Source organism: Protomyctophum parallelum (assembly GCF_964188405.1).
Source record: "Protomyctophum parallelum genome assembly, chromosome: 12".
Taxonomy (NCBI): domain Eukaryota; kingdom Metazoa; phylum Chordata; class Actinopteri; order Myctophiformes; family Myctophidae; genus Protomyctophum; species Protomyctophum parallelum.
The window spans coordinates 39,767,942-39,794,395 of NC_139712.1; the positions used below are offsets into that span (position 1 = coordinate 39,767,942).

Here is a 26,454-nt window from a genome sequence, read left to right on the forward strand (position 1 = left end):
AAATGTTGGATTGTGCTGAGCCCTGATGGCTGAGAGAATGCTCGTTCATATGAAAGGAAATGTATTCCACCTGAATAAAGTTAAGGTAAAACTCTAATTAAAAGTAGGCATTCAAATAATTAGCAAAAACAATAAAAAGAAAATATTTCTGAAAGCGAGACACAAGGCGGAAAAGGTCCAGGTCATGGTTTATCAGAAACCTGAACAATTCTATTTCATTTGAGTTGGAATGTAATCAGATCTATTAATAGCTGGTTACCAAATTAGGTAAGAAGACTGAGAATACAAAATACAAAGACCCAGACATCCAAAATGACCTATAGAGAATAGTTTGCCCTGCATATCATCATCACCAATTATATAAACCTATGCTGACCTCTGCTGGACAGACTCATTCACACAGCAGGAGCTAATCAATATTAAGGCAGGAAGTGGGATCAAAACCAAAGCGTGAGAAAAACAAACAAAAATAAAATCAACAAGCTACTACAACAGGATACTACACTAAATTATAATAGATTAGCTGGCCTTACATTACGGACCCCACTCCAATGGCTCTACATGCTGATAAGAAATAGTGTTTGTAGTTTTGTAACTTACGCACAGCAGCATCATTCGTTATTTTACTGGTGGAGCCTCGATATAATCACTAATCAGTCGGTGAAACGGTGACATCCTCTTCATGCGCCACGGCCACATGCCCCTTTTCTTTCCCTTTCAGCTCCAGCTAGTCCACACCTCCACTCCTCTTTTTATGAGAATTCTGAATGACACGGTTTTGGTTTTGTTTACGTTACTATAGTTGCTTATTAGCTCTGGTCCATATGCCTTTGTAAAGGCATGATGTGTGTTGGCGACGCTGGTGACGGCTGGTCTTGGGCCAATGGGGCGCGGACCGTGGGAATCAAAACAAAACAATCAAGTTCATAAAAAGTGACAACTGACAATTTTGACCAATGCTTAATTGTCAGCTGACAAGTCACAAGTGCCACCTGTCTATACCCCCTTCTACCCTTTTCTCTTTGCAGCTGAATAAGCCTGGGACCGAGGCTACCTACCACGGTAAGAAGTTTGAGGAAAAATAAACATTGCTTTTAGGCCTATGGCCCCCAAATTAATATATGCCAGCTATATACCTATTACAGTATTTGGCCAGGAACCCCCATCTGAAAATATTTAGTATCTATGGGCCTATACGTTTTTGTTGTTTTTGTTGTTGATATTCAAAAATGTTCACCACATGGAAATTCAGTCAGAGTGAAAACAAAAGATGTAGGCTAAAGTTCCTTGGGTCATCTTTCTTTATTTTCCAAAACTGATTGGATGAGTTGGCTACCTAAAGACAGCTTAGCATTAACATTTACATATTGCTGACAGTGTGTGTGTGTGTGTGTGTGTGTATGTTATGTAGATCTGCAGTTGAATTTTCTTTCTTTCTTTCTTTCTTTCTTTCTTTCTTTCTTTCTTTCTTTCTTTCTCTCTCTCTCTCTCTCTCTCTCTCTCTCTCTCTCTCTCTCTCTCTCTCTCTCTCTCTCTCTCTCTCTCTCTCTCTCTCTCTCTCTCTCTCTCTCTCTCTCTCTCTCTCTCTCTCTCTCTCTCTCTCTCTTTCTTTACTTTCACCAGACCTAGACTATGCTGATGACACCTGGTGCTCCTGACCAGAGTTTATGTGCCATGGTTGGTCAATCTTGCGATAAATGAAGGTTATCACCTATAACTCCCTCACAGACCATCCAACTGACTTTAAATACCTGCAGGGATCATGGGTCAACGCGACCTTAAAGTGAGGAAATCAAATAACTTTCATGGAGGGCTCTGAAGGGCATGTCCACTGTCTGTGTGGAAGTCCAACCTCCCCGGAGTTCTTGAAAAGATGGTACAGATGATAGAGGCAAGCTGCAGCCAGACAAACCTGCGACGGTGACACCTAAGAATTTGAGATTCTAGCGGGCAATCAATGCCAGAGAGGATTGGGGCTGTATGGCGGGCTGAGATGAGACTACGAATGGCACTATAGGTGTCACATGGATAATGGATGGACCGCATCAGTACCGGGAGCTCCCAGCAGGGGAATGTACTGGCGAAGCTAGCCAGATGTATGGAGGATGGAGATTACTGAGACACAGCTGGAGGGCTCATCCGAAGATGAACTAGAGAGATGGAGTTCTATCTCTCTATGATGAGTTCCAAAGTTTGACCCTGGCATCACTTATCCAACTGATGAAGTCAAGTAGAAGACTGCTCAAGGTAATGTAGGAACCTTGTTTTTGTCTGTCTGAACACGGAATGTCTGTACCACAAAATATTGCCCGCTGCTGGCAGCTGCTGCTGATTGACACACACACACACACACACACACACACCCCCCCCCCCCCCCCCCCCCCCACACACACACACACACACACACACACACACAGAGCACCTCTCAGTTCGCATGGGTGTGTTTTTTTGTTTGCTGCTGCTGCTTATGTTGTATGCTGTGTGTTACAGATGTAACAGCATAGGGATCGGGGATCGTTGTAACTTTGTAAAAGTGAGCACAGCGCATGCTTCAGTAATATGCAGATGAATCATCCTCCAATCACCATTCTGCCCATCCCTTTAAAGTCAACCTGGATCCTTCATTCACGGCCGCTGTCAGTTTTGGTGTGACTCTAGAGTAGAGTAGTGACGGCGTGCCCAACAGAGCAGAGTGTTCTTGCCTTAAAACCTGTCTTTAGTTATCCTGTTTTGTAAAGGTTGCTAATTATCCTTAAGTGCTAATATCCAGGGCAGGTAGTATTGTAAGTATTTATTATATATTTATTCGTCACTTTGTTAGTTCACCAGGTAGAGGGCAGAATACAAAATGCAGAGTAGTGGGACACCATTTTCCAGCCTCACTGTCACTGTGGCGACAGATACAGTGTCACGGGGTCATGAACCAATACAGCCACACTGCCACAACTCCTATAGCTTGACCTTACAAGGAAATGGCAAACTCACAGAAGTGAAGTGACCAAGAGCCACATTCAAATATATTAACTGTGTATTCACATCAGCATTCAATTAATTTCAGAAATAGACAGAAACAGCCACTAAACATGTTCCATTGCAACCAGTTATTAAATTACTGCAACAGTTACAACAGCTTAAATCACATTACACACATAATAATAATAATAATAGCTCAAATTTATATAGCGCTTTTCTAAATACCCAAAGCGCTTTACATAGGAACACTAGGAACAGACTTTAATAAGAAAAAAAACAAAGCAAAACATAACAGATACAACAACAGTACAGGGTTAAAAAGGAAGGATAAACGAGGCCTCAGCTGGGGAAAGCTATCCTGAAGAGGTGTGTTTTGAGTGAGGTTTTGAAGGAGAGGAGATGGTTAGGGAGTTCATTCCAGAGTTTGGGGGCCGAAACATAGAACATGTTACGACACACCGGGTCTAGTGGTGTAAAGGCGCAACAAAGTTAAGATGGTTTGTGCCAAAAACTTAAGCTTGATTACAGAAATAGTTTGTTCAATTTGTGCAAAACAATGAATAGCGAGGTGACGGTCCTACAAATGCAAAAGGGAAACGGGGCTGAGCAGGAACCAAATCAGAGAAACTATCAAAATCACATAACACTTCGGGGCACGGTGGCACAGTTGGTAGTGCTGTCGCCTCACAGCTAGAAGGTCCTGGGTTCGATTCCCGCTTGGGGCGCTGTGGGTGCTGGCGGCGTGTTTCCTCCTCCGTGTCATCAGTGCCCATACCCGAAGGCAGGGTTGGCGAAAGGGCCTTTGCATGTTTGCATGTTCTCCCCGTGTCCCCTAGGGTACTGTAGGTACCCTCACAAAAACATGCAGTAATCCTGGTCTCTAAACTGCCTCCCCCTGGCCAGCCGGGGCGCCTGATGGAGGGGAAAGGAACTGGTTGGAATAACGTGTTCCTTCCACGCGCTACGTCCAACCAGGGAAACTCCCCCCTGTCAGGTGTAAAGGAGCAACTTGGACACTCAGGCATGAAGGAAGCATGAGTTAAGTCCGTTGCTCTCCCCAGGTTGGCGGAGGGTGTGTAGAGCCCAGGATCACATTAGAAGATTGACACAGGGGTGAAAAATGGGTTACAAAATCGTGGGATAAAAAATATATAAAATCACATAACACTTACCTAGACACTAGAAGCCCCCCCCCCCCCCCATGGCTGGCTTGGAGGCAAAACCTATGTCTATGTAGGCCTGTCATGATGACCATTTCTTTCTTAGTTTCTTTCTTTTTAGATCAGGAACCTGTCTCCGCCAGGCCGACCGTCTGTGTACACCTAATCCCTGGTACCTTTGGCCTGGCTCTTGGCTCTGCGTGAAACTGTGCATGTAACACAAGGCCAGAGCAGAACCTGAGCCCCAATATGGCCTGTGTTAGATTCTGTCCAAACGTCACACAAATCGGTACACATACTCTATAGTCATGTGATCAACACACATCTGTCATATTCCATCCTGATGGTCTAAGATTGTCTTTCAAAGTTTGCAGGAGTGGCTCATTTAGAACAAAATGCCTCAAATCATGAACCCAGACTTCGATTGCTGTGAAACTTTGCACGCACATTCACACTGGCTTATCATAGCGCCACCAGCATGCCAATTTTTGCAAACTTTTTTTTGTTTTGTTGCTCAAATCCGTACCCATTATATCTATAGTCATGTTTGATTTTCATATTTTATCCTGATTGGCTAAGATTGACCTATACTACCTGGCCTGTGCTCCAAGACTAAGAGCAAATGTTTCTACCCGTAGTTTATTTCTTCGCTCAGCTGCTGCTTGTGTTCTATGATGTGTATACAATATCTATAGATGATTTAAGATTCTGTCCCTAATGGTACATAACTCTGACAGTGCTGAGTCGACTGAAGGTGACTTCGCAACTCTCGACACGGCTCGCTCCCGTAAGCTCACTCGGCAGTGTCTCTCGTGGCTCAAGTCAACTTCAGTCGGTGCCTCCGTAGGTGAAACCGAGTGCACCTTTTTCAATCTGACTGGTTTATCAATCGTACTGTGACATATACACGTATATATATATATATCAAAAATAGGAATCCTGCGCAAAAGGAGGAAATGCCATATGGGAGGTGCAAGTCTAGTTAGCAGTCTAGTTAGCAGGCATATAAACTGTAAAAAAGCGATGGACCTTCCATAAGAAAGGGCCTGCATTTATTCTGACCATCTCCTTCTTCGCCACTAGATGTCAGTGATGGAACAAAAAACAACTGATAGACACCAAATAAAACTTGCCACCAACTGCTGTCATGTACTAATTGTTCATCATCGCTGTGGTTTGGCATTGGTTACATCATCTCTCTCTAGCAAAGCATAATTAATAAACAAATGCCTTGTTAGGCTACCTTTGAAATGGGTGGTGCAAGAAGAAGAATCTTAGTTGAACTAGTGTGAGAAGCTGGCTCATTAGCTGGTCAGGACCTACAGTGGCTTGTTTCTCCCAAGAGAGCCCTTCAGAGTCCTGGGAAACTCACCAACAGCTGCAACTCTCCAGGAACCTGATGAAAAGTCTTCCATAAGTTCCTTCCCTCTGTTCTCCTCCGTCTACTCTATCAGTCTGTCCCACTGCACTTCCCAGACCAAGGGCTCTATCCATCTGTACACACATCATTTTGGGGATTATTAGGAATAAAACTTAAAAGTAATAACACATGAAGAGATCACTGCCATTGATTTTAACTTTCTTTGCTCATGTCATGTGTGCATAATGCACTTTCATTAATTCCTGAACCTTTGACACATGCTTTGTGTCATGTATTGTCTCAAATGTACTGTAGGACAAACGGCATTCTGTGTCGGCATTCTATGTCTGCAGGAATTCTTACAGTACTTGCCAGCCAGCGGATTAGATCTGTGACAATGTGACATGGCACAAATCTGATGTTTTGTGAAGAGGTTTTACTAGCTCCCTCACATTTTGAAATTGTGCCTAGTTTATGTCATAAACCATGTTTCACTGTTAAACCAAAACGATCTACAGTAGTTTTTTTTTTATATCATACATTCAGGGTGCTGTGAAGTGAGAGGTTTGAGGACCCTGTAAATCAGATATGATTGCCTCAACATAGAGAACATGATGTATATTGCATCCAATCCATCCATCACAAGGGAAATACCTTAGTTGGCCAATCATTTTGAAATACATTTTCAACAAAGCTACCCATAAAAACCTTGGAATGAAGTTCTCTTCATTAAAAGTTACACTCCAAATCAATATTGGAAAGGTGAAAGGCTTATACTTTTGCTACAGTCAGGAATTACTGTACATTTCTATACAGTTCTATACGTTAACCCTGCATCTCATTCTCTGCATTTGATTTCACCATTTAAGGGGATGTTAGTGATATTTTCCATTGTATTTTTTTTTAAATGGCTCTGTATCCCCCATAATAATCATTGCTATTTGTGACCAGATTTGACTGAGGGCCTGTCATCGTGCAACCTCCAGCATTTCACCAGAGGAGACAAACTGAATGTATTTATTTTTTATCCAAAATGTGTTAATAGCACAGGCAGGCTCTTAATAGAGCATGTCTGAAATAAATGAAGCTGAAACCGACATGTAAATATGACATAAATGCTTCACAGAAGTGAACCTTTCAAGCCTGTTTTATCAACTCGCTGTTTTTTGAAGACATTACTCTATAAGCCATATCTCCAAAACTGGTGGGTCAAACTGAACAAACAATAGTATGTCAATTTGAATCTATGATTCCCTGCATTCATAGGACGTGAAAAAACAAAAATGAATAATAATCCAATGACAGGCTCTCATTCACGGTGGGTCACATTTTGTTCAGTAACAGGGGTCTCCCTGTCTCCTCTGCTCATTAGTAAACACTTACATCCAGTTAGGTGAGAACTCATAAACAATACAGCTGGAACGTTTGGAAGTGATGAATCAAAGAAATGAGCGGACACAATTATTTAGAATTGGATCAAACAAAATTGAAGCTGATAAATGGGCTCTCTTTCCTGATTGGATGAAATTGGTGATCCACCTGAAAATGAAACTCAACTGCTGGAGATGGAGAGACTCCTGTTACTAAACAAACACTCTGTAGAAATGATTACTATAAAAAATATAGAGCTTTAATTGTTTAACAAACGTTTTTTTAACAAATAAAATATCATATTTTAAAGCGACTGTTCTTGGCCAAAATGCCCCACTTTACCTACATAAAACTCGATCTAGCCCCCAAATACATCATAGTATGATCATATTATGTTGCAAACAATAGATGTGTCTTTCATATCCATATACAATGCTGTATATATTGGAAGATTAAATAAATGAAAGACTAACAGGGTGGCAATTAGTTCTTTGATAATAGTATACAATTGACACAAATGTATTCAGTCCATATAAAGTAATCTATACTAACAGACGCAGGAATCATAAAGATACAGTCATCAAAATAAATAATTGTACAAAATGTAGGCTAGTTACACATAATGGCCTGGGTGATAGATTATGTCCAGGTGACATTAGATAACATTACTGCTGTGAGGTGATTAGGTAGGTACACTCAAAATTCACAGCTTTACATGGCCATTCAAGGGAAACAGTATTTCTAGAGCTTAAAAAAGCCTATCGATGGTCATAAATTTCATAATACTGTCGATTTGAGTCATGTTGATGGGACGCTGTTAGTTTTCATCATACATTGTCAAATAATGGCACACACACAACTGGTAGTTCACAAAACATTTAACCGAAGAACCACAAATAGCCAAAGACAAGGCACTGAGTCCAGTGTAAACATAGCGTCAAAGTTGCACAAATAGAAAAATAGCTACAAGACAAGGTCTCTCTGCTCCTTGTAACTTGGAGTAGCCAATAGCCTACACAGCAGGATGATAAGAGTTCATGTTAGACATTTAGAGGGAGAGATGGGGCCGGAGCAAGTCTGGGCCGGGGCAATGTTCTGGACAGACCTTTTGTCTGCACCAAACTTCATGAAACAAATGCTGTTGGTGAAGCACCCATTGTCTACAACATTGTTTCTCAAACTGTGGTCCGAGTTCCAGGGGGTCTCCAGCTAAAGTATTTAATGTAGCATCACAATCATTTGACTTCAACCATTTATTATACATTTGCTATTAAAAAAAATGCCTCGTGCTGCCCTGCGAGCTTGTACATCTGCTATTTTTGAAATTTTTTTGAACTATCGAAAATGTTTTGAAAATGTTATAATAAACACAAATCTTCTCTTCTGGAGGTCCCTGGCAAACCGTTTTAAGATGAGGGTCTGCGACCACATGCACACAGACAGTATATCGGTTTTGATCTTGACATATAAAAGTTTGAGAACCACTGGTCTACAATGTGGATCCATGAGAGGGGTCCTATGCGGTTGCTCCACAAAGTCTGGCCGTTGAGGAGATGTCTTGGTTGTCCTCTGATCGCCCTGACATCACAAATGGCCACGTCTGGAATGAAAGAGCATGGTTTATGATTAACAGATTTCGAATTCGAAATCGGCATTACATGGAAGTAGCCTAGTAATTAGTTTGTTGCAGGCCAAGTCAAATGAAAACACAGTCACTTAATTTAAGATAAGTGATTGGGCATTTTCCATTTTAGCACATTAAACACCTTTTCCTTGCATCACAGTAATTTGAAACACATTTTATTCACTTACCGTGGTGCAACATAGTACATATTACATGACAAGCTAAAATTGAGTTCCTACCAGATTAACCGGGTGAACGAAGCTGTGCTCGAGTCTGTCATCCTGTAGAAGTTGCCTGAGGTGAGAGATATAGCTTGTGGCGAGTCTCAGCGTGTCCAGTTTAGATAGTTTGGTGTCTGCTGGTACCCACGGCAGGGTGGTTTTGAGTCTGGAGAAAGCTTTGCTCAGCACTCTCATCCGCGCCCTCTCCCGTGCGTTGGCCGCGTTCCGCGTTTGCGTCTGATGCGTATGCTTCTGATGGGACCTGCTGGACATTTTGCGCTCTTGTTTGCTCTTCCCTTCGACCCCATCACAGAACTCCTCATCTGAATACTCGTTTGAATGGTAACAGGCAATACTCCGCCTGGTCTTCTCCAAAGGGGCGGATGTCCTCCTGTGATAGATCTCAAAGTCTTCCGTGTCGCTTGCTACTGAACCAGTGGACATAACTGTTGCTGAGCAGCACCCAGGTGGCGTATCCTTTCTGGAAGTCTGTTACCACAAAAACTGTCTTATCTGTTAATCACAAATGATAGCCAAGGTCTACTACATACATTACTTAAATTGATCCCAAAAGTACTGCTAGAACTACAGTAGTACAAGAACTGCAAAGAATATATTCCAGTCCACTGCTTTAAGATTTCATCCCTTGAATAATGGAATTAAGACAAATACTTGAGGCTGACATAAGGCTGCTGCATGCTCCCTCTATAAGCTGAAAACTGCCCTCATGCCGCCTAATTTAAGTGTTCTGGACTTGGCACGACCACTGCTCCCCATCCCCCCAGAACTTTTCCCCACCCCCTTTTCTGCAGCCCACCGTGACCTCAGAACACGACCTCAACACACTGCCTCTGTTTGGACTTTGTTAATAACTCTGACAGGCACATAATCTGCAGCCTGATCATGGCCACATTCAACACATTGTTTAGAAGAGCTAAGCCAGGGATGTTGGTTCAAAACCAATAGGTGGACACTGACTCTACAAATGTAGTCCTTCCATGAAATTGAAATATTGGGATAGTTATCAGCATGCACTGCTCCAGTAACCTGACTACAGTTGGCCTATAATGGCGTGCACTTCTGAAGTGTGTCTCTCTCACAGATGTGTCCTGGTAATAGAAATGTCTCGAGGACCTTATCAAAAGTGGCTAATCCTCTGCCAGTTTCACAGAGGGATAGGGTTTCTGCAGATGTAGCCGCCTTTCACACGCAGCCTGTGTGCATCAGCCCCAGCTGTTATCGTTTCCCACGACATCTGGAGGGCTGGCATGGGCGTGGTGGGGCAGGGGGTGGGGGGGCACATCATCTTTATTCCCAGGGTGCCACAGTACTTCTCTTTCCATCGATCCTTTCCTTGTTTAATTTCCTCCCTCTTTTTTACTGACTTGAGAACATCCCTTCCATATCTGATTTTGCTCTTATACCATGATGGGCTGTAGGCGAACTATCCGTCAATACAGTGTCTAACCTAAGAGATCGGGAACGATCCAGTAGCTGTCATGCCATGATTGAAATTCTTTATTAGGATTAATGATGACTTGGCACTGACAATAGCTCTCGTTCTGTAGACCTCTTTCTTCATGTTTCATTTACATGATAATTTCAACCAAAAATGTGGCAAAATATATACAGTACCTGTTTGCGTTCATATACAGTATCATACGTTTGTGAACACACACACACACACACACACACACACACACACACACACACACACACACACACACACACACACACACACACACACACACACACTAGTTTTTCTATTTTTCCTAGTCTTATTATTTATGTAACTGCAAATTGAAGGTAGCCTGTCAACAGCCTCCTCCCAGGGCAGAGGGCAGGATATTATGGTGCGAGAACAGAGCAAGAAAAAAGAATGAAGTTACCCAGGGAGGGAAACGGCTTCAGGTTGTTTGAAAGCTTCTTACTGTCTCTGCCACTGGGTGAAGAGTGTTTGCTGAGATACAAGCATTCCTGGCACCTTTCACAGTGGACGTTGATGCTTCTCATCCAGCCTGCTGCTGCTTGTGAAGCCTGAATTATCCTTAGTTGCACAACAACTATAGCCGATCTATAAGCTCACAATGTGCAGCATGCATGATGTGCTGTGAGCTTGTAGATCTTCTGTTTTCGTTGTGTGACACAAGATGATTTTTTTCAGCATTACAAATACAAATATTGCAAATACAGTTTAGGAGAAACTAGGCTTCCACACCGTTCAGCAGCTGTCATGTCACCTACAGTATAGCTCTCACTTTAGATCTCTTTCCTCATGCTTCATTTACATGCTAAACTGTCAAAATTGATTTAATAAGTTAATAACCTGTCACTGTCTGTCACATACAGTATCTGAATCCAAACTCCAAATCGTGTGCTTAGTGTCTGCTGGAGCCAGTTGACCGTTCTCTTTTTTACCCATCTCTCTCTTTGCTGCTTTCTGTGAGAGGGACGCACCCCGCGGTCTTCCTCAGCGCCGTATTTCTCAGATTTCCCTCCGTCATGGACCAGGAATGCTCCCTAATCCAAGGGCACATTCCCATGTGTCCCATAATCCTGTTCTTCCAAGTCCATTTTCACGATAAAATCTGGCATCAGCTGAGCCGTGGAGGGACCGCTCTGTTCCCAACACATCCTTGGAAGTGTCATCAGGCTGAGGTATTGAGCCTTCAGGCACAATGCTGTCGCATCCGTTAGAGTCAGTGTATGGGAATGATGACTGACAGTCTGAAAGGTGTGAGCTCTGGCATTGTATTTGTTGGCTTTATGCTTTTATTTGAAAAGCTGTCATAATTTTTCATTTAACATTTAACAGCTCTTGACACAATTCAAGCTGGTGCAAAATTTGCTGTCAGAAAGAAGTGGGCTGAGAAAAACAAGTGTGTGTACAGTACATTATTCATTTTGTACATATGGAAGTTGTTTGATCAAGTATAAGCTGAGAGCACTGTCCAAAACATCAGTCTAATGGATGGTTACATGCTTGTTGTATTTGCCACGGCAGTAATTACATTCGGGGCCGACGGTAATAAATATCAATTAAACCTTGACTTGAAGGAACAACTTAGCATTCGTCTATCAGCGTAGACTCTCAGGGGTCATGACCCCTATCAGTGCCCTTGCCTGTTCACTAGTGTGCTGGAGAAACATTGGGACAGGTGCAAGGCCATGATGTCAGGGGACATTTCTTCCGGTTTCCCTCCCATCCACCCTTTGGTTCCCATGGTCACCACTGTGCCAGCTGCAGCACAACAACAAAAACATGTATCACTTTATTCTTCTCTTTATTGAGAGTTAGCCTCCTCTGTATCTATAGATACAAAAATTACTTTTTTAAAATTGTACCTTAATCCAACTCGAGCTTTCATTTTTTAAATAATGAACCGTAGCAGTTTCATTGGACATGCATGCTCTCAGCACCGTTATGCATGCCTGCAGCACTGCTGCCCATGGCATAGGCCCATACCTGGAAGGTGGCTAGACATTACGTTATGTCAATTGATTTTTTTATAGGACATTTCAATAATCATTGTGCTTCACACAAGATAAAATAACATAATACAAACAAAGAGAGTGACAAGCAGGGAGGCATTGGGTCCCATTTTTATAGTCTTTCGTATGACCTAGCTGGGAGATTGAACTCCGATCTCCCAATCTCAGGGCGGACACACTAACCACAAGGCCACTGACCTGGTATGGGTCACAGGCAAATCCTCAAAAATAGTTAAAGAGGAGTCTTCCTATCTCCATATTTACTCCTCAACTTCACAGCATTTGATTTTTGTCTGATAGGATTGCATATTCAGCCAACACTACTTAGATCGGCACTTTTTTATATAATTTGATTTAAAAGACAGTATTGTGAGCTGTTTCACATCCATATGTAGATAGATAGAGTTTTTATTAAAGTGTCCTACATCATAAGATGCCCAGCCCGCACGGGCTTACAAGACACTCACAAAATTGTACAAATAATACATATAATACAAATAATACATAATACACAAATAGACAGTTTCTCATGGATACATCGTTCTCCAACGTAACTGCCATGCCTTCTCTATGAAATTTCCAAAAACAAAAACTTCATTACTGAACAACCAATTTAACATAAAACACTCAGACATCCAAAACAGATCTGGGTTCTTATCCTGATTTTTTTTTCAAATAAAACGTTTCTTAAATCATGGTATATTGGACAATAGAAAACAAAATGAAATTCATCCTCTACAACTCCCAGGTCACAAAGAGCACACAGTCACTGCTCCTCAGGAACACCAGTATATCTGCCAACCTCAACTGCCAGAGGTAAAGCACCAGATCTTAACTGGGCACAGAGGGACCTCTGTCCTCTTTTTAAATTAAATGCAACATAAGGTTCAGTCATGTAGTCCTCTTTGAATTGAATATAACTTCTTAATTTCGCCTTTTTCACAATGTCCACCCTCCATTTCTGCTGATGTAACATTGACAGTTTATATTTGACTGTATAATGTTACAATGAAGGTTATTTAAAAAATATGTGATTAGGTCAGTGTTTCTGCCCAAATACCTGCATCATGATTTGCTGACATACTGTAGTAATGCATGTGCTACAGAATAATGACCTTTAAGGATATTAAGATGAAGACTTGCCAGTTTGAATTTACATGCTCATTCTTCCAGAGAGAGCGAGAGAGAGACGTATCTGAGGTCTTTACAGTTGGGTTGGAGTTGTAAATTATCGTCAGCACCATTACTTAGCGTTGGAGAGTTGAAGGCCTTGCCATTTGAAATTTCCTGGAGATGAGTCATTTGTGTATTAAATCACTCCTTAATATTCATGTCCACCCTCTCATTAGAAACGGATACAGGTTTGCATGCTTGAGAACACAGACATAATGCAGCTACACAAACATACAAACTCTGAGGTCATTGTACAGCACGGTATGTAGTTTTATATTGTAATAATCATTTCAAATAACTATGCTTTCATTTTAGCTGTAGTTAAAAGACAAATGGCACAATTCCCCACGCAACTGCACAAAGTACATGCATTCCATTTTACAGAAGATAGTGAACTGGAACAACAGAAATGGTATACCGTAGTTACCCAACACAGTCTTAACAGTTAGTATGTCTGTCAATATGCCACAGACAAGCGTACAGTACACAGTGCCACAGGATAAACTGTGAGTATCACCTTTTTACTCAGCACCCTAATAAATGTAAAGGTAAATACTGTACATCAACCAAACAATGGAACAGGAGCGCACAGCAGTAGTGAGGAGGAGGTGCTGACCATGGGAGAAATATAACTGTTGTAAAGAAAAGAGGTTGCACAGCTTTTTTTATTTTATTTTACCGCTTACCATAGCTAACCTTTTATTTTATTATTTTCTTCTTCAGTGGCTGAAGAAGACCTATATTGTGTTGAAATGATGGTAAAATAAATGTAAAAAAAAAGTTGCATTGTCGCTACGATCTGTGCGATCTGTTTTCTTTTCAACAAACGCATCAACCAAACCTGGCCTCAATAGTCTTCAAAACAGAGGTCCACTTAGATGAACTCTGTCCCCCCCTTGACTGCCTTAATTGACTTTGTCTAAGTTCTGTCCACTTGCTACCTTTGACATCTGTGGGGCCGTCATACTCGTCTACCTCTGATGATATCTCCATCTTCTGGATGATCAGCTTAAGGAGATTGTGCTGTTTCTCGATCACACTGGACATCTCCTTCAGTCTGGAAAAGAGAATGTAAGACTGTATGTCACTGATAATGTATGCCACTGAACATAATATTTAGCCATTTCTCAAGTCTTACCCAGGCGGTGGACTCGCTGAGTAAGGGCAAAACGGCCATATGTGAATTTGGCTCAGATACCTGAGTAACCTATCCTGAGTAACCTCGGTTCTCAGCCTTTTATTTTCGTTCGCATTCAGCTATGTTTGTATAGTCCTGGTGTGTTGTATTGGATAGTGTTTCTAATATGGATTATAATAATATGCTTGCTTCATTTTATGTGAGCCTGGTAAGAAAACTGGCTCTTGGTGTGCTTGCTTTGTATCCACTAGAGGCTGCTCACACATAAGAAAACACTGCTATGCTGTGTTTGACAATCCATCCTAACAGTACTTCTTAGACATTTATGCAGTGTGCCGTGTTTGTCAGAAAGACAGACTTTCTATTGCATTTACATGCTTACCCACATTTCTGATTTAAGGGGACATTAAAATGGTTATTGGTATATCAAATGTGTATTTCAAAGTTAGCAGTGTTCCATCTTGTCATTTAAGTTTGTTTACCTGTATTTTTGCTTATGGAGTTCCTTTTCCATTGGAGTGGTGGCCTGTGAACTGATCTGTTGACGGGGTGCTTCATTCATGTCATCAAACAAGTTCGTGAATAGCCTGTAATAGATCTGTATTCATAAGAATAACATTAGAAGTGAAACAACAATTAACTGGTTACTAAATGAGACCGGCAGAGTCAAATGCTTAACCCAAATGAGTTTTAAAGATACATCAGTACTTTATTTTTCAGCATCAGTACAGTTTTCTGTTGCAAAACACATCGAGTCTGTGCATACAGTACCTTAGAACACTTGCGGTTGGGGTAGACGATGACGGAGTCTTTGTCCACTCGTTTTATGAACCAATAAGGCAGTTTTTCTTCCAGGCCGGTGTGGAGCTCAATCTGAAGAGCAAGTTAATTTCTTATTTAAAGTTATAGGAACATTTGGAGAACAAACTTGTACAAGTTAGTAATGTTTTAACAAGGACTGAGGATAACTATTTGGTGTCTATATCAATCAAACTATGCATTTAAAATATACTAGGGCCTTACCCATTCTAATATACCTATGAACAAGAAATGATGTACAGTGTGGGTAATGCGATATAATAGATCACATTGATTGGGAGGGAATTGTTAACGGATGATCTTGGGAACGTGGGTTGAACTTGGGCACAAAATGATTGTTATTATATAAGATAGATTGTCATAGATAGATATCTGTAATTAACTGTCATTGCATCTCTATATGTATTTATCATTTTATTTTACCGACGGCACGGGATGGCGGTCATTGCTATTGGGAGTGTAGCCAAATGGATCCGCTCATTCCATGTTGTGGTCTCGAAAACACTGCATGGTGTGTTGGCGATAATGCACGTAACGTTGTGGCTGCTAATGCCCCCGTCCCGGGCTGAATGGGACTTGAAAAACCCTGTTGTATTTGTCTGGCACGGCGAACGAGGTGGTGGAGGAGAGGAGTGTGTCACCCGCGTAGTTGAAAGTTAAATTGAGTGACGTGCGAGAAGTTTTTTTTTTTTTTTGATATTTTTTTGCGGCTTGCGCCTTTTATTGGTTTTTTGAAGGGACAGACAGTAGGCTGACAGGAAACGGGAGAGAGATGGGGGAAGACATGCAGTAAAGGCCGTGTCGGGCTCGGGAGTCGAACCCGCGGCACACTGCGACTGGATTGGTGCCCAGACGGTTACGCCACCGCCTGGGCACGTGCGAGCAGTTTAGCTTGAGACCACAGACATAATGCAGCTACACAAACATACAAACTCTGAGGTCATTGTACAGCACGGTATGTAGTTTTATATTGTAATAATCATTTCAAATAACTATGCTTTCATTTTAGCTGTAGTTAAAAGACAAATGCCACAATTCCCCAAGCAACTGCACAAAGTACATGCATTCCATTTTACAGAAGATAGTGAACTGGAACAACAGAAATGGTGAGATGGGGATGTACTGTATGCTACTGCAATACAGAGATTAGACATGGAGGCACAAATAGTAGATACAGTAGATACAGGTTAGTTAATTATACCGTAGTTACCCAACACAGTCTTAACAGTTAGTATGTCTGTCAATATGCCACAGACAAGCGTACAGTACACAGTGCCACAGGATAAACTGTGAGTATCACCTTTTTACTCAGCACCCTAATAAATGTCTGTCTGCCACTCACCCCCCAGAAATGTTCCCTGTGTGGCTCTGCTGCGAGATGCAGTCTAATTCCAAAAGGGGAGGTGTCAGTGTGGTGGGTAAGGCAAGGGGAGTGTTGCACCGAAAACGGTGACCCAGGTAGGTGTTGTTTTTAGACGAAAATGAAGTAAATTAAAATAGTGGAAGCAAATGGTTGGTGCTTGCAAGCAGTGCTCATTGAGGCTGGAGGACAAGGCTATGCGGTGCTAGGTTCCTTGAGGCTGTCCATGCGCTGTGGCGATGTGAGTTGCAGGGGCCCAAAGCGAGCAGCAGTCTTGCTCTGTGCTAAGGAAGTTCTTAGACACTTTTCGACACTTTTCTGTGACAGATTTTCATAGATTTAGAATAGATATCACCATCTGCATTGTTTAGAGGCCCCTCAATGTGTGATTTAGCCTGCCCCCCTCTCTCTCTCTCTCTCTCCCTCTCTCTCTCTCTGAGATAATATTTAAAAACTATAATAACTGCTCTGCCTGCCATTGGTTCAAACCACTTTGGTATGGGTGGGTGCAAGGAGCAACATGGCTGCTCGAGCCCGCTAGCAGTGCTTTCAGAGTCTTGTTTAATGAGAAATGGGGCATTCTACGGACACAACATTGGGCAAGTGGTCCCTATGATTTCAATGAATCCTATGAATCAAACTTCAGACACATACCCACCTGCATGGCAATTCTTTTCAGGGATGCATTTCTTTGTACTTCAGCAATGTCTCCAACCACCAAACCAATCTGCAACATAGCCAAAGTGATAATAAAAGTATACATTTGAACTGTTCAGCAAGTATCATAAAGTACCGTTGACACACCTCTTTCTGTAAAAGTGTAGGCATCAACAGTGAATCAGTTGATACAAAGCACTGAAATAACGTTCTTTCCTAATATGCCTCATTGAAATAACAAATATGCATTTAGAAAACCATATGGTAGAACTATAGAATGAAGACATGCTTACCATTAGGTTCATCAGCAATATTGGCATGATAAAAATGAAGTTCACAAGAAGCAGATATGTCAATGGAGCAAATGCAAGCCCATTGGTGATATAATCATCTAGGAAGTTGCTTTGGTAGTTCAGTTCCCCGACCATCATCACAAAGGTTTGCATCACTGAGAGAGGCAAAGTCGAAAATTCCCTCTGCCATGATAAAATAATAATGGTTAATTAATAGGTAATTTCTTAACAAAGCAATTCATTCCATTCATACATTTAAAGAATGCAGTTGTCCTTCATGTGACCACCGCACTCTGACTTTAGGTGCGTTACCCGGAGAATGCAGTTAAAAATAACATAACAATAATATACAATACAATAATATAATATACCGGTACACACAAATACCTAAAAACAGACTTGTCTGATATTATTCAAGTGTTTGTGTCTGGTCATGAAGCCACTTGGTATTACTCAAAGGTCATTTCTCATGCAACAGCGATCACATGTACACTAAAATGTGTGTGCTTCTGAGTGAAAGGGAACTGAGACAAGATTTGTCACAATAAAACATAAGTCATGTCAAGGTAATTGAGAATCAGGCTAATTTTACATTCTCAACTGTTTCTAATAGACAGTATTAGACACCTGTTATACTGAAATGATAGGACTGAAGGACACGGCAGACTGGCAAGACGCCAAGGCCACTCCTGCCCTGGTGACAGATCCATGTGTTTAACTAATTGTGATTTTTAGTTCACCTACCTGTCTCGGTTCTGTAGCCTACTCTGTTCATCACCCCCACACCCCATATAACAGTCTTTTCATACTGTTGCCCTCAGGGAAGAGGTACCAGAGCATCAAAGCTAGCACAAGCAGACTGAAGAAAGAATTTCTCGCCCAGGCTGAAAAACTGCTAGGCCTAAATGAACAATGAACATTTCCGTGGTATTACGGCCTTGTATGCTGATCTGAGTTATTTTAAACTTTTCACAATGCATGTACTTATCTCCCACCCTATCTTGCCTAACTTTTCTGCCCATTTCATGTCCACTATTCCCAAAGCCCATTCTGATTTCCCCTTTTTCTATTCTGCCCTGTCTTGTCTTGTCCAGACCCAAACTGTCCAGTTACTTACGTTCTGTCCGTTTCCGTCTTACCCTTCCCTGTCCACCAGTTCACTATTTTTACCCTGTGTTGTTCTGCCCTAAGCCTTTCCAGTACTCTTGTTTTGCTAGTTTCTGTACTGTACTGCCCTGTCAGTCCAGTGTTCTGTCCTGTGCCCCGGTTTACCCCCTTGCCCAGCCATTCCTTCTCCAGTCCCTGGACTGTCCTTGAACCTTGACCCAGCTGTGGCGAGACAACTAACCAGAAGCTCACTTGTGGTCTGGACTATACGTGAACAAGGCAAACTGTACTAAAGAGAAGGGTCATGTGGATGTCTCAGATATTTCATACCCAGCCAGAACAAAAGCTAACTATCGCTGTTGAATCTTCTTGGATTTTCATCTCTTACCTCTTTGAGCATCAGTGCATAGAAAAGCAAACCATAGGCCAACATCAGAAGCCCAAACAGTAGTATGATTTTCTGCGCTGTCTTCATGATCTCATAGAGCATCACTATGTAAATCCCTGAATGTTCAAACCTGTGGAAACACAGGAGGATACCTGTTAGTAGCCTAGCAATCCTGACAAATGAATCATGTCAGTTCATGGACCCGTTTCATGCATGGAAGTAAGAAACATAAAACTTGATTGTGTGCATTTAGGTGTAAACGTACCCAGAATTTATACAAAATAGTATACTGATAAGTTACTGTAATTTGATGGACTTTACCTCCGGAAATAAAAGACAAAGGTACCCCAGGATTGGAGAACTGCCAATGCCCCGAATTGCCAGTGAATGGAACCTTCAACATTTAAGAAGAGTGGAATGATGAAGCAAAGCGATTCGATAGCTGCAAACCAGTGAATCGGGTAAGGATCCTTGAAGTAATTCCAACGCTTTTACATGGAGGGTTTTTACAGAAAAAGAAAAGAAAATAGACACAATTAGGGTCCTAGACTTCAGCACTATTAGACTATTGCTGCCTTTCTAGTGAATTGTACTCAATATGCCATGTCTCTAACACAAATTGCCTTTAATATCAGGCTATCAGGTACCAGGTAATAGGATGTAATTTTTCTCTCGAAGTCCAGCAGGGCCAAGCAAGGCATGTGTTGTGTTAAAGAAAACCCCAATAATTTAAAAATAATAATTCTCACTGGCAACACACGGACGCTTCCACTCCATCTGTGGAAGCCCGTGAGTTGTGTTGTTATGGACACCCATTATTGTTTTATATTTAAGGTACCAAGCCCAAAGGGACTTCTTGGTCCCTTATTGTATTTGTTTGCTTTTTTCTTCATCTTCTTCTCCTTTCGCCAAAAATAGCAGTTCTTGCTTAACCGTGCAGTCGTTTTTTGCAAAACTTGGCAATATGGTAGAGGCCTATACCAAACACAGAGACACTCAGATTTTGAGATAAATCATAAATCCTCACAAATAGTTAAAGAGCGGTCTTCCTATCCTACACTTTACAGCATTTGATTTTTGTCTGATAGGATTGCATATTCACCCAACACTACTTAGATTGGCACTCAATTCAAAAGGATATCCTGTACCACCATATAACCCAGTCCAAACCCATTACCAACACATAATGCCCATGGAGCACTAAATGTGCGTTAAATAATCAGCCTGACTGAGATTGATGTGTGAGAAACCTGAGAACAGTTGTTAAGAGTTTGTCAAAGACCTCAGGGTGAGACTTTCCTATTAGCCTGTTGTTAACTTTACCTCTGGGACATAATGGCATGGTTCTCTGTACAGATCTCTGACAGATGTGGACCCTCATTTTTATATAATTTGATTCAAAATACAGTATTGTGAGCTGTTTTACATCAGTGTGTCTCAGGTAATATCTGCCCAAATACAGAATTTCTGCATCATGATTTGCTGACATAGTAATGCATGTGCTACAGAATAATGATCTTTATCGATATTCAGATGACGACTTCCAGGGGCCAGTTTGAATTTACAGGCTCATTCTTCCAGAGAGAGCGAGAGAGAGAGACCAATGTATCTGAGGTCTTTGCAGTTGGGTTGGAGTTGAAACGTTCATGTCCACCATCTCATTAGAAACCGATACATGTTTGCATGCTTGACCACAGACATAATGCAGGTACACAAACATATAAACACTGAGGTCATTGTACAGCACAGTGTGTAGTTTATATTGTAATAATCATTTCAGATAACTACGCCTTCATTTTAGCTGAAGTTAAAAGACAAATTCCCCACACAACTGCACAAAGTACATGCATTCCATTTTCAGAAGATTGTGACACCAGACAGGTGAGATGGGGTTATGTGTGCTACTGCAGTACAGAGATTCGACATGGAGGCACAAATAGATACAGGTATCACAAGACAATGAATGAAGCAATTAATTATACCGTAGTTACCCAACACAGTCTTAATAGTTAGTATGCCAATATGCCACAGACAAGCATATAGAATATACTGTGAGTATGTATCATCTTTGTACTCAGCACCCTAATATATGTAAAGGTAAATACTGTAAATCAACCAAACAATGGAACAGGAGTGCACAGCAGTAGTGACGAGGAGGTGCTGACCATGGGAGAAAATAGAAATATAACTGTTGTAAAGAAATGAGGTTGCACATATCGTAGCCACGATGCACCCTTTTTATTTTATTTTACCGCACAACTCGTAGCTAACCTTTTTTCTTTTCTTTTTAACCAACGTTTCGACACAATATACGTAGGTCTTTTTTTTAAAGGTGCATTGTCGGTCGCTATGATCTGTGTGATCTCTTTTCTTTGCAACAAACGCATCAACCAAACCTGACATGTTTCAAAATCTGGACTGTCCTCATGCAGCTACATTCATATAGTGGAATATACAGTACAGTAAACATTGTAAATGAATGTGTTCCACTGGCAGCTATATTTTTCATTGCATTGTTTTAAGTAATATCAATGCTTGTGCCATCAATATATGTAATTCATTGTATTGTGATTACATGTTACATTATTTTTCAGACTGTTTCTTGCCCTCAATAGCCTTCAACACAAGGGTCCACTTCGATGAACTCTGTCCCGTTAATTGACTTTGCCTTAATTGACTTTGTCTAAGTTCTGTCCACTTGCTACCTTTGACATCTGTGGGGCCGTCATACTCTTCTACCTCTGATGATATCTCCATCTTCTGGATGATCAGCTTAAGGAGATTGTGCTGTTTCTCGATCACGCTGGACATCTCTTTCAGTCTGGAAAAGAGAATGTAAGACTGTATGTCACTGATAATGTATGCCACTGAACATAATATTTAGCCATTTCTCAAGTCTTACCCGGGCGAGTAAGGGCAAAACGGCCATACAGTATGTGAATATGGTGAATTTGGCTCAGATCCTGTCTTATTCATATCCTCCTGAGTAGTATTTTTATCCCCTTCCTTTTTTGTATAGTCCTGGTGTGTTGTACTGGATGAATAGTGATTACAATAATATGCTTTAATTTTATGTGAGCAAGAAAGCTCTTGGTGTGCTTGCTTTGTATCCACTATACTAGAGGCTGCTGTGTTTGTCCGTCCTACAGTACTTCTTAGACAAGTATGCAGTGTGCCATATTTGTCAGACAGACAGAGTTTAACCCCAAGTTTGTTTACCTGTATTTTTGCTTTTGGAGTTCCTTTTCCATTGGAGTGGTGGCCTGTGAACTGATCTGTATACGAGGTGCTTCATTCATGTCATCGAACAAGTACGCGAATAGCCTGTAATAGAACTGTATACATGAGAATAATATTAGAAGTGAAACAACTAACAATTAACTGATTACGAAATGAGACTGATGACCTGCAGAGTCAAATGCTGAACCCTAATGAGTATTAAAGATACATCATACTTAATTTTTCAGCATCAGTTTTCTGTTGCAAAACACATCGAGTCTGTGCATACCTTAGAACACTTGCGGTTGGGGTAGACGATGACGGAGTCTTTGTCCACTCGTTTTATGAACCAATAAGGCATTTTCTCTTCCAGGCTGGTGTGGAGCTCAATCTGAAGAGAGCAACATAATTTCTTATTCAAAGTTATAGGAACATTTGGAGAACAAACTCATACAAATTAGTACTATGTTGTTACAAGGACTGAGGATAAGTATTTAGTGTCTATATCAATCAAACTATGCATTTAAAATGTATATCACCATCTGCATTGTTTAGAGGCCCCTCAGTGTGTGATTTAGCCTCTCTCTCTCTCTCTCTCTCTGAGATAATTAATATTTCAAAACCATAATAACTCAAGGAGCAACATGGCCATGTTTTTTTTTAAATAAGACAAATCAAATTTCAGACAGTTAATTTGCCACATACCCACCTGCATGGTAATTACTTGCAGTGCTGCATTTCTTTGTACTTCAGCAATGTCTCCAACCGCTAAACCAACCTGCAACATATTGCCAAAGTAACAATAAAAGCATACATTTTCACTGTTCAGCAAGTATCATAAAGTACCTTTGACACCCCTCTTTCTGTAAAAGTGTAGGCATCAACAATGAATCAGTTGATTCAAAGCACTGAAATAACGTTCTTTCCTAATATGCCTCATTGAAATAACATAAAATATGCATTTAGAAAACCATATGGTAGAACTATAGAATGAAGACATGCTTACCATTAGGTTCATCAGCAATATTGGCATGATAAAAATGAAGTTCACAAGAAGCAGATATGTCAATGGAGCAAATGCAAGCTCATTGGTGAAATAATCATCTAGGAAGTTGCTTTGGTAGTTCAGTTCCCCGACCATCATCGCAAAGGTTTGCATCACTGAGAGAGGCAAAGTCGAAAATTCTTTCTGCCATGATAAAATAATAATTCTAATTAATAAATAATTTCTTAACAAAGCAATGTATTACAGTCATACATTTAAACAATGCAGTTGTCAAAATCCAAAGAGCCATAACAATAATATACACATTGTTGGAATAATTGCCAAATAGGTCTTGATCCCTTTGTAATTGAGATGTGAGGTTGTCTGATATTATTCAAGTGTTTGTGTCTGGTCATAAAGCCTCTTGGTATTACTCCAAGGTCATTTCTCATGCAACAGCGATCACCTGTACACTAAAATGTATGTGCCTCTGAGGGAAAGGGAACTGAGACAAGATTTGTTACAATAAAAATTAAATCATGTCAAGGTAATTGAGAATCAGTCTAATTTAAAATTCTCAACTGTTTCTAATGGACATCTGTTATACTGAAATGATAGGATTGAAGGACACAGCAGACTGCCAAGACACCAATATACTGACCATACTGTTGCAGACTGAAGAGCTGTTTTCTCCCCCAGGCTGTAAGACTGCTAAACAAGCCTAAATGAACAATGAACTTTTCTGTGGTATGTATTACGGCCTTGTATGCTGATCTGAGCCTTTTAGATAAGTTTTGTATTGTTTTTATTGTTTTTATTTATTAATGTATTTATTTATGTGTATTATGGAGTGCCCCCAACCTAAGTTTTTCACTTGTTTTTTGTACTTTTATCTGTGACAAACATATTGAATCTTGAAAAATGGAATCTGATTTCCCATGACTGCCAGTTAGCTGGTTTATCTCCCTCGTCTAACTTTCCTGCCTGTTTCATGTCCACTATTCCCAGAGCCCGTTTGGATTTCCCCAGTCAATTTTATGTCCTGCCCTGTCTTGCCCAGACCTAAACTGTCCATTACTTTCGTTCTGTTCGTTTCCGTCTTACCCTTCCCTGCCGGCCAGTTCATTGTTTTTAACCTGACTTGTTCTGTCCTGTCCTGTCAATCCAGTGTTCTGTCCTATGCACCGGTTTACCCCTTGCCCAGCCATTCCTTCTCCAGTCCCTGGACTGTCCTTGAACCAGCTGTGGCGAGACAACTAACCAGAAGCTCACTTATGGTCTGAACTATACGTGAACAAGGCATACTGTACTACTGTACACACAAAGGTCATGTCTCAGACGATTCACTGCACCCAGCCAGAACAAAAGCTAACTATCGCTGTTGGTATACGAACAGAGTCTGCTTGTATTTTCATCTCTTACCTCTTTGAGCATCAGTGCATAGAACATCAAACCATAGGCCAACATCAGAAGCCCAAACAGTAGTAAGATTTTCTGCGCTGTCTTCATGATCTCATAGAGCATCACTATGTAAATCCCTGAATGTTCAAACCTGTGGAAACACAGGAGGATGTACATGTTAGTAGCCTAGCAATCCTGACAAATGAATCGTGTACTGACATGATTAATTTGTGGTTCATGGACCCGTTTCATGCATGGAATTGGAAGTAAAGAAACATAAAACTTGATTGTTGTGCATTTAGGTGTTGCTGTACAGACATTTTACATTTTTATACAAAAGAGTACTGTATACTGATAAGTTACTGTAATTTGATGGACTTTACCTCCGGAAATAAAAGAGAAAATCAACCCAGGAGTAGAAAACTGACACAGCTCCAACTTGCCAGTGAATGGAACCTTCAATATTTAAGAAGAGTGGAATGATGAAGCAAAGCGATCCGATAGCTGCACCACAGTCCACCGGGTTGCAAGGATCCTTGAAGTAATTCCAACGCTTTTACATGGAGGGTTTTTACAGAAAAAGAAATGAAAATAGACACAATTAGGGTCCTGACTTCAGCACTATTTATTTATTAATTATTACTATTTATTTTTTATTATTATTGCCTTTCTAGTGAATAGTGCTCAATATACGCAATTTCTTTGCCTTTAGTATCAGGTACCAGGTAATAGGATGTACTTTTCCCCTCGAAGTTCCAGCAGGGCCAAGCAAGGCAATGGTGATTTCTCTTTGTAAGACATTTTTCACTGGCAACACTGTATTCACTCCATACGTGGACGCCTGTGAGTTGAGTTGTTATGAACCACCATTATTGTTTTATATTTAAGGTCCCAAGCCCAAAGGTCCAGTATTGTATTTGTCTGTTTTTTTTTCTTCCTCTTCTTCTCCTTCCGCCAAAAATAGCAGTTCTGGCTTAACTGTGCAGTCGGTTTTCGCGATACTTTTTCTACAACAATACAAACAATACAACAAAATAATACAGACAATACAATACAATTACTTAAAATGAAAACCAAACAAAAAACAAAACAATAACATACATATATAAGTACAGTATAATAAAATAATGGCACTTAGAATGGTAACAACAACAACAGAGTCCTTATGGCCACAAGACCAAACAGCTGCAGAGAATACAATTAGACAATTTCCACCATTAAATAAGATAAATCATTAACCGTAATATATTGGATAAACCTTCCCCATATCTTATCAAACATCTTCTGTTTATTCTGTTTATACTTCTGTATAAGTGATTCTTTCCAGAGGAAGACACAATGATAACTCCCTAAACCACTGAGCAATACTGGGTTTGCCTATGTTTTTCCACGATAAGGCTATGTAGCTTTTGGCTTGTAGTAAACATAAATCCAGGAATCTTTGTTCGCTACTCTGAATCTTATGGCCAGGTGGGTAAAGACCTAATAGAAACAGTTTTGGGTCAAGCTCAATATCTATCGACAATATCTTCTGAATCTCCCTCCTCACTTCTTCCCAGAATTCTTTCACTCTTGGACATGCCCACAGACAATGGAAAAGTGTACCTTTGTCTTTACCACATCTGATACAAGTATCTGGAATATCTGCACTAAATTTATTTAATTTCTCTGGAGTGATATAAACCCTCATCAGCCAATTATATTGCAACAGTT

General features: G+C 40.7%; 3 protein-coding genes across 3 annotated transcripts in view; all 3 read right to left on the reverse strand.

Annotated features, from left to right (window-relative positions):
• Nucleotides 1–8,245: 8,245 nt before the first annotated feature.
• msc (musculin (activated B-cell factor-1)) lies at nucleotides 8,246–9,399 on the reverse strand. Its single transcript, XM_083778614.1, has 2 exons — nucleotides 8,728–9,399; nucleotides 8,246–8,464 (listed from the first exon to the last, which is right to left on the reverse strand). Exons 1-2 carry the CDS (start codon nucleotides 9,151–9,153, stop codon nucleotides 8,381–8,383), a joined length of 510 nt encoding a protein of 169 aa, XP_083634740.1. The 5' UTR covers nucleotides 9,154–9,399; the 3' UTR covers nucleotides 8,246–8,380.
• Nucleotides 9,400–11,819: 2,420 nt separating this feature from the next.
• LOC310867672 (transient receptor potential cation channel subfamily A member 1-like) lies at nucleotides 11,820–19,148 on the reverse strand (the record flags this gene model as incomplete). The annotated part of the gene is made up of 7 exons (XM_083777791.1): nucleotides 11,820–11,950; nucleotides 14,316–14,431; nucleotides 14,995–15,110; nucleotides 15,284–15,385; nucleotides 17,350–17,418; nucleotides 17,642–17,824; nucleotides 19,137–19,148. 7 exons carry the CDS (start codon nucleotides 19,146–19,148, stop codon nucleotides 11,820–11,822), a joined length of 729 nt encoding a protein of 242 aa, XP_083633917.1.
• A 2,399-nt stretch (nucleotides 19,149–21,547) lies between these two features.
• The window catches only part of trpa1b (transient receptor potential cation channel, subfamily A, member 1b), a 39,315-nt gene continuing 34,408 nt past the window's right edge, over nucleotides 21,548–26,454 (reverse strand). The window contains exons 28-34 of the mRNA XM_083777792.1: nucleotides 25,125–25,245; nucleotides 24,763–24,892; nucleotides 23,362–23,544; nucleotides 23,065–23,133; nucleotides 22,645–22,746; nucleotides 22,356–22,471; nucleotides 21,548–21,957 (exon numbers count right to left, since the gene is read on the reverse strand). Of these exons, the coding sequence (XP_083633918.1) occupies nucleotides 21,720–21,957; nucleotides 22,356–22,471; nucleotides 22,645–22,746; nucleotides 23,065–23,133; nucleotides 23,362–23,544; nucleotides 24,763–24,892; nucleotides 25,125–25,245 (959 nt within the window). The 3' untranslated portion in view covers nucleotides 21,548–21,719. The remainder of the gene's footprint in view (nucleotides 21,958–22,355; nucleotides 22,472–22,644; nucleotides 22,747–23,064; nucleotides 23,134–23,361; nucleotides 23,545–24,762; nucleotides 24,893–25,124; nucleotides 25,246–26,454) is intronic.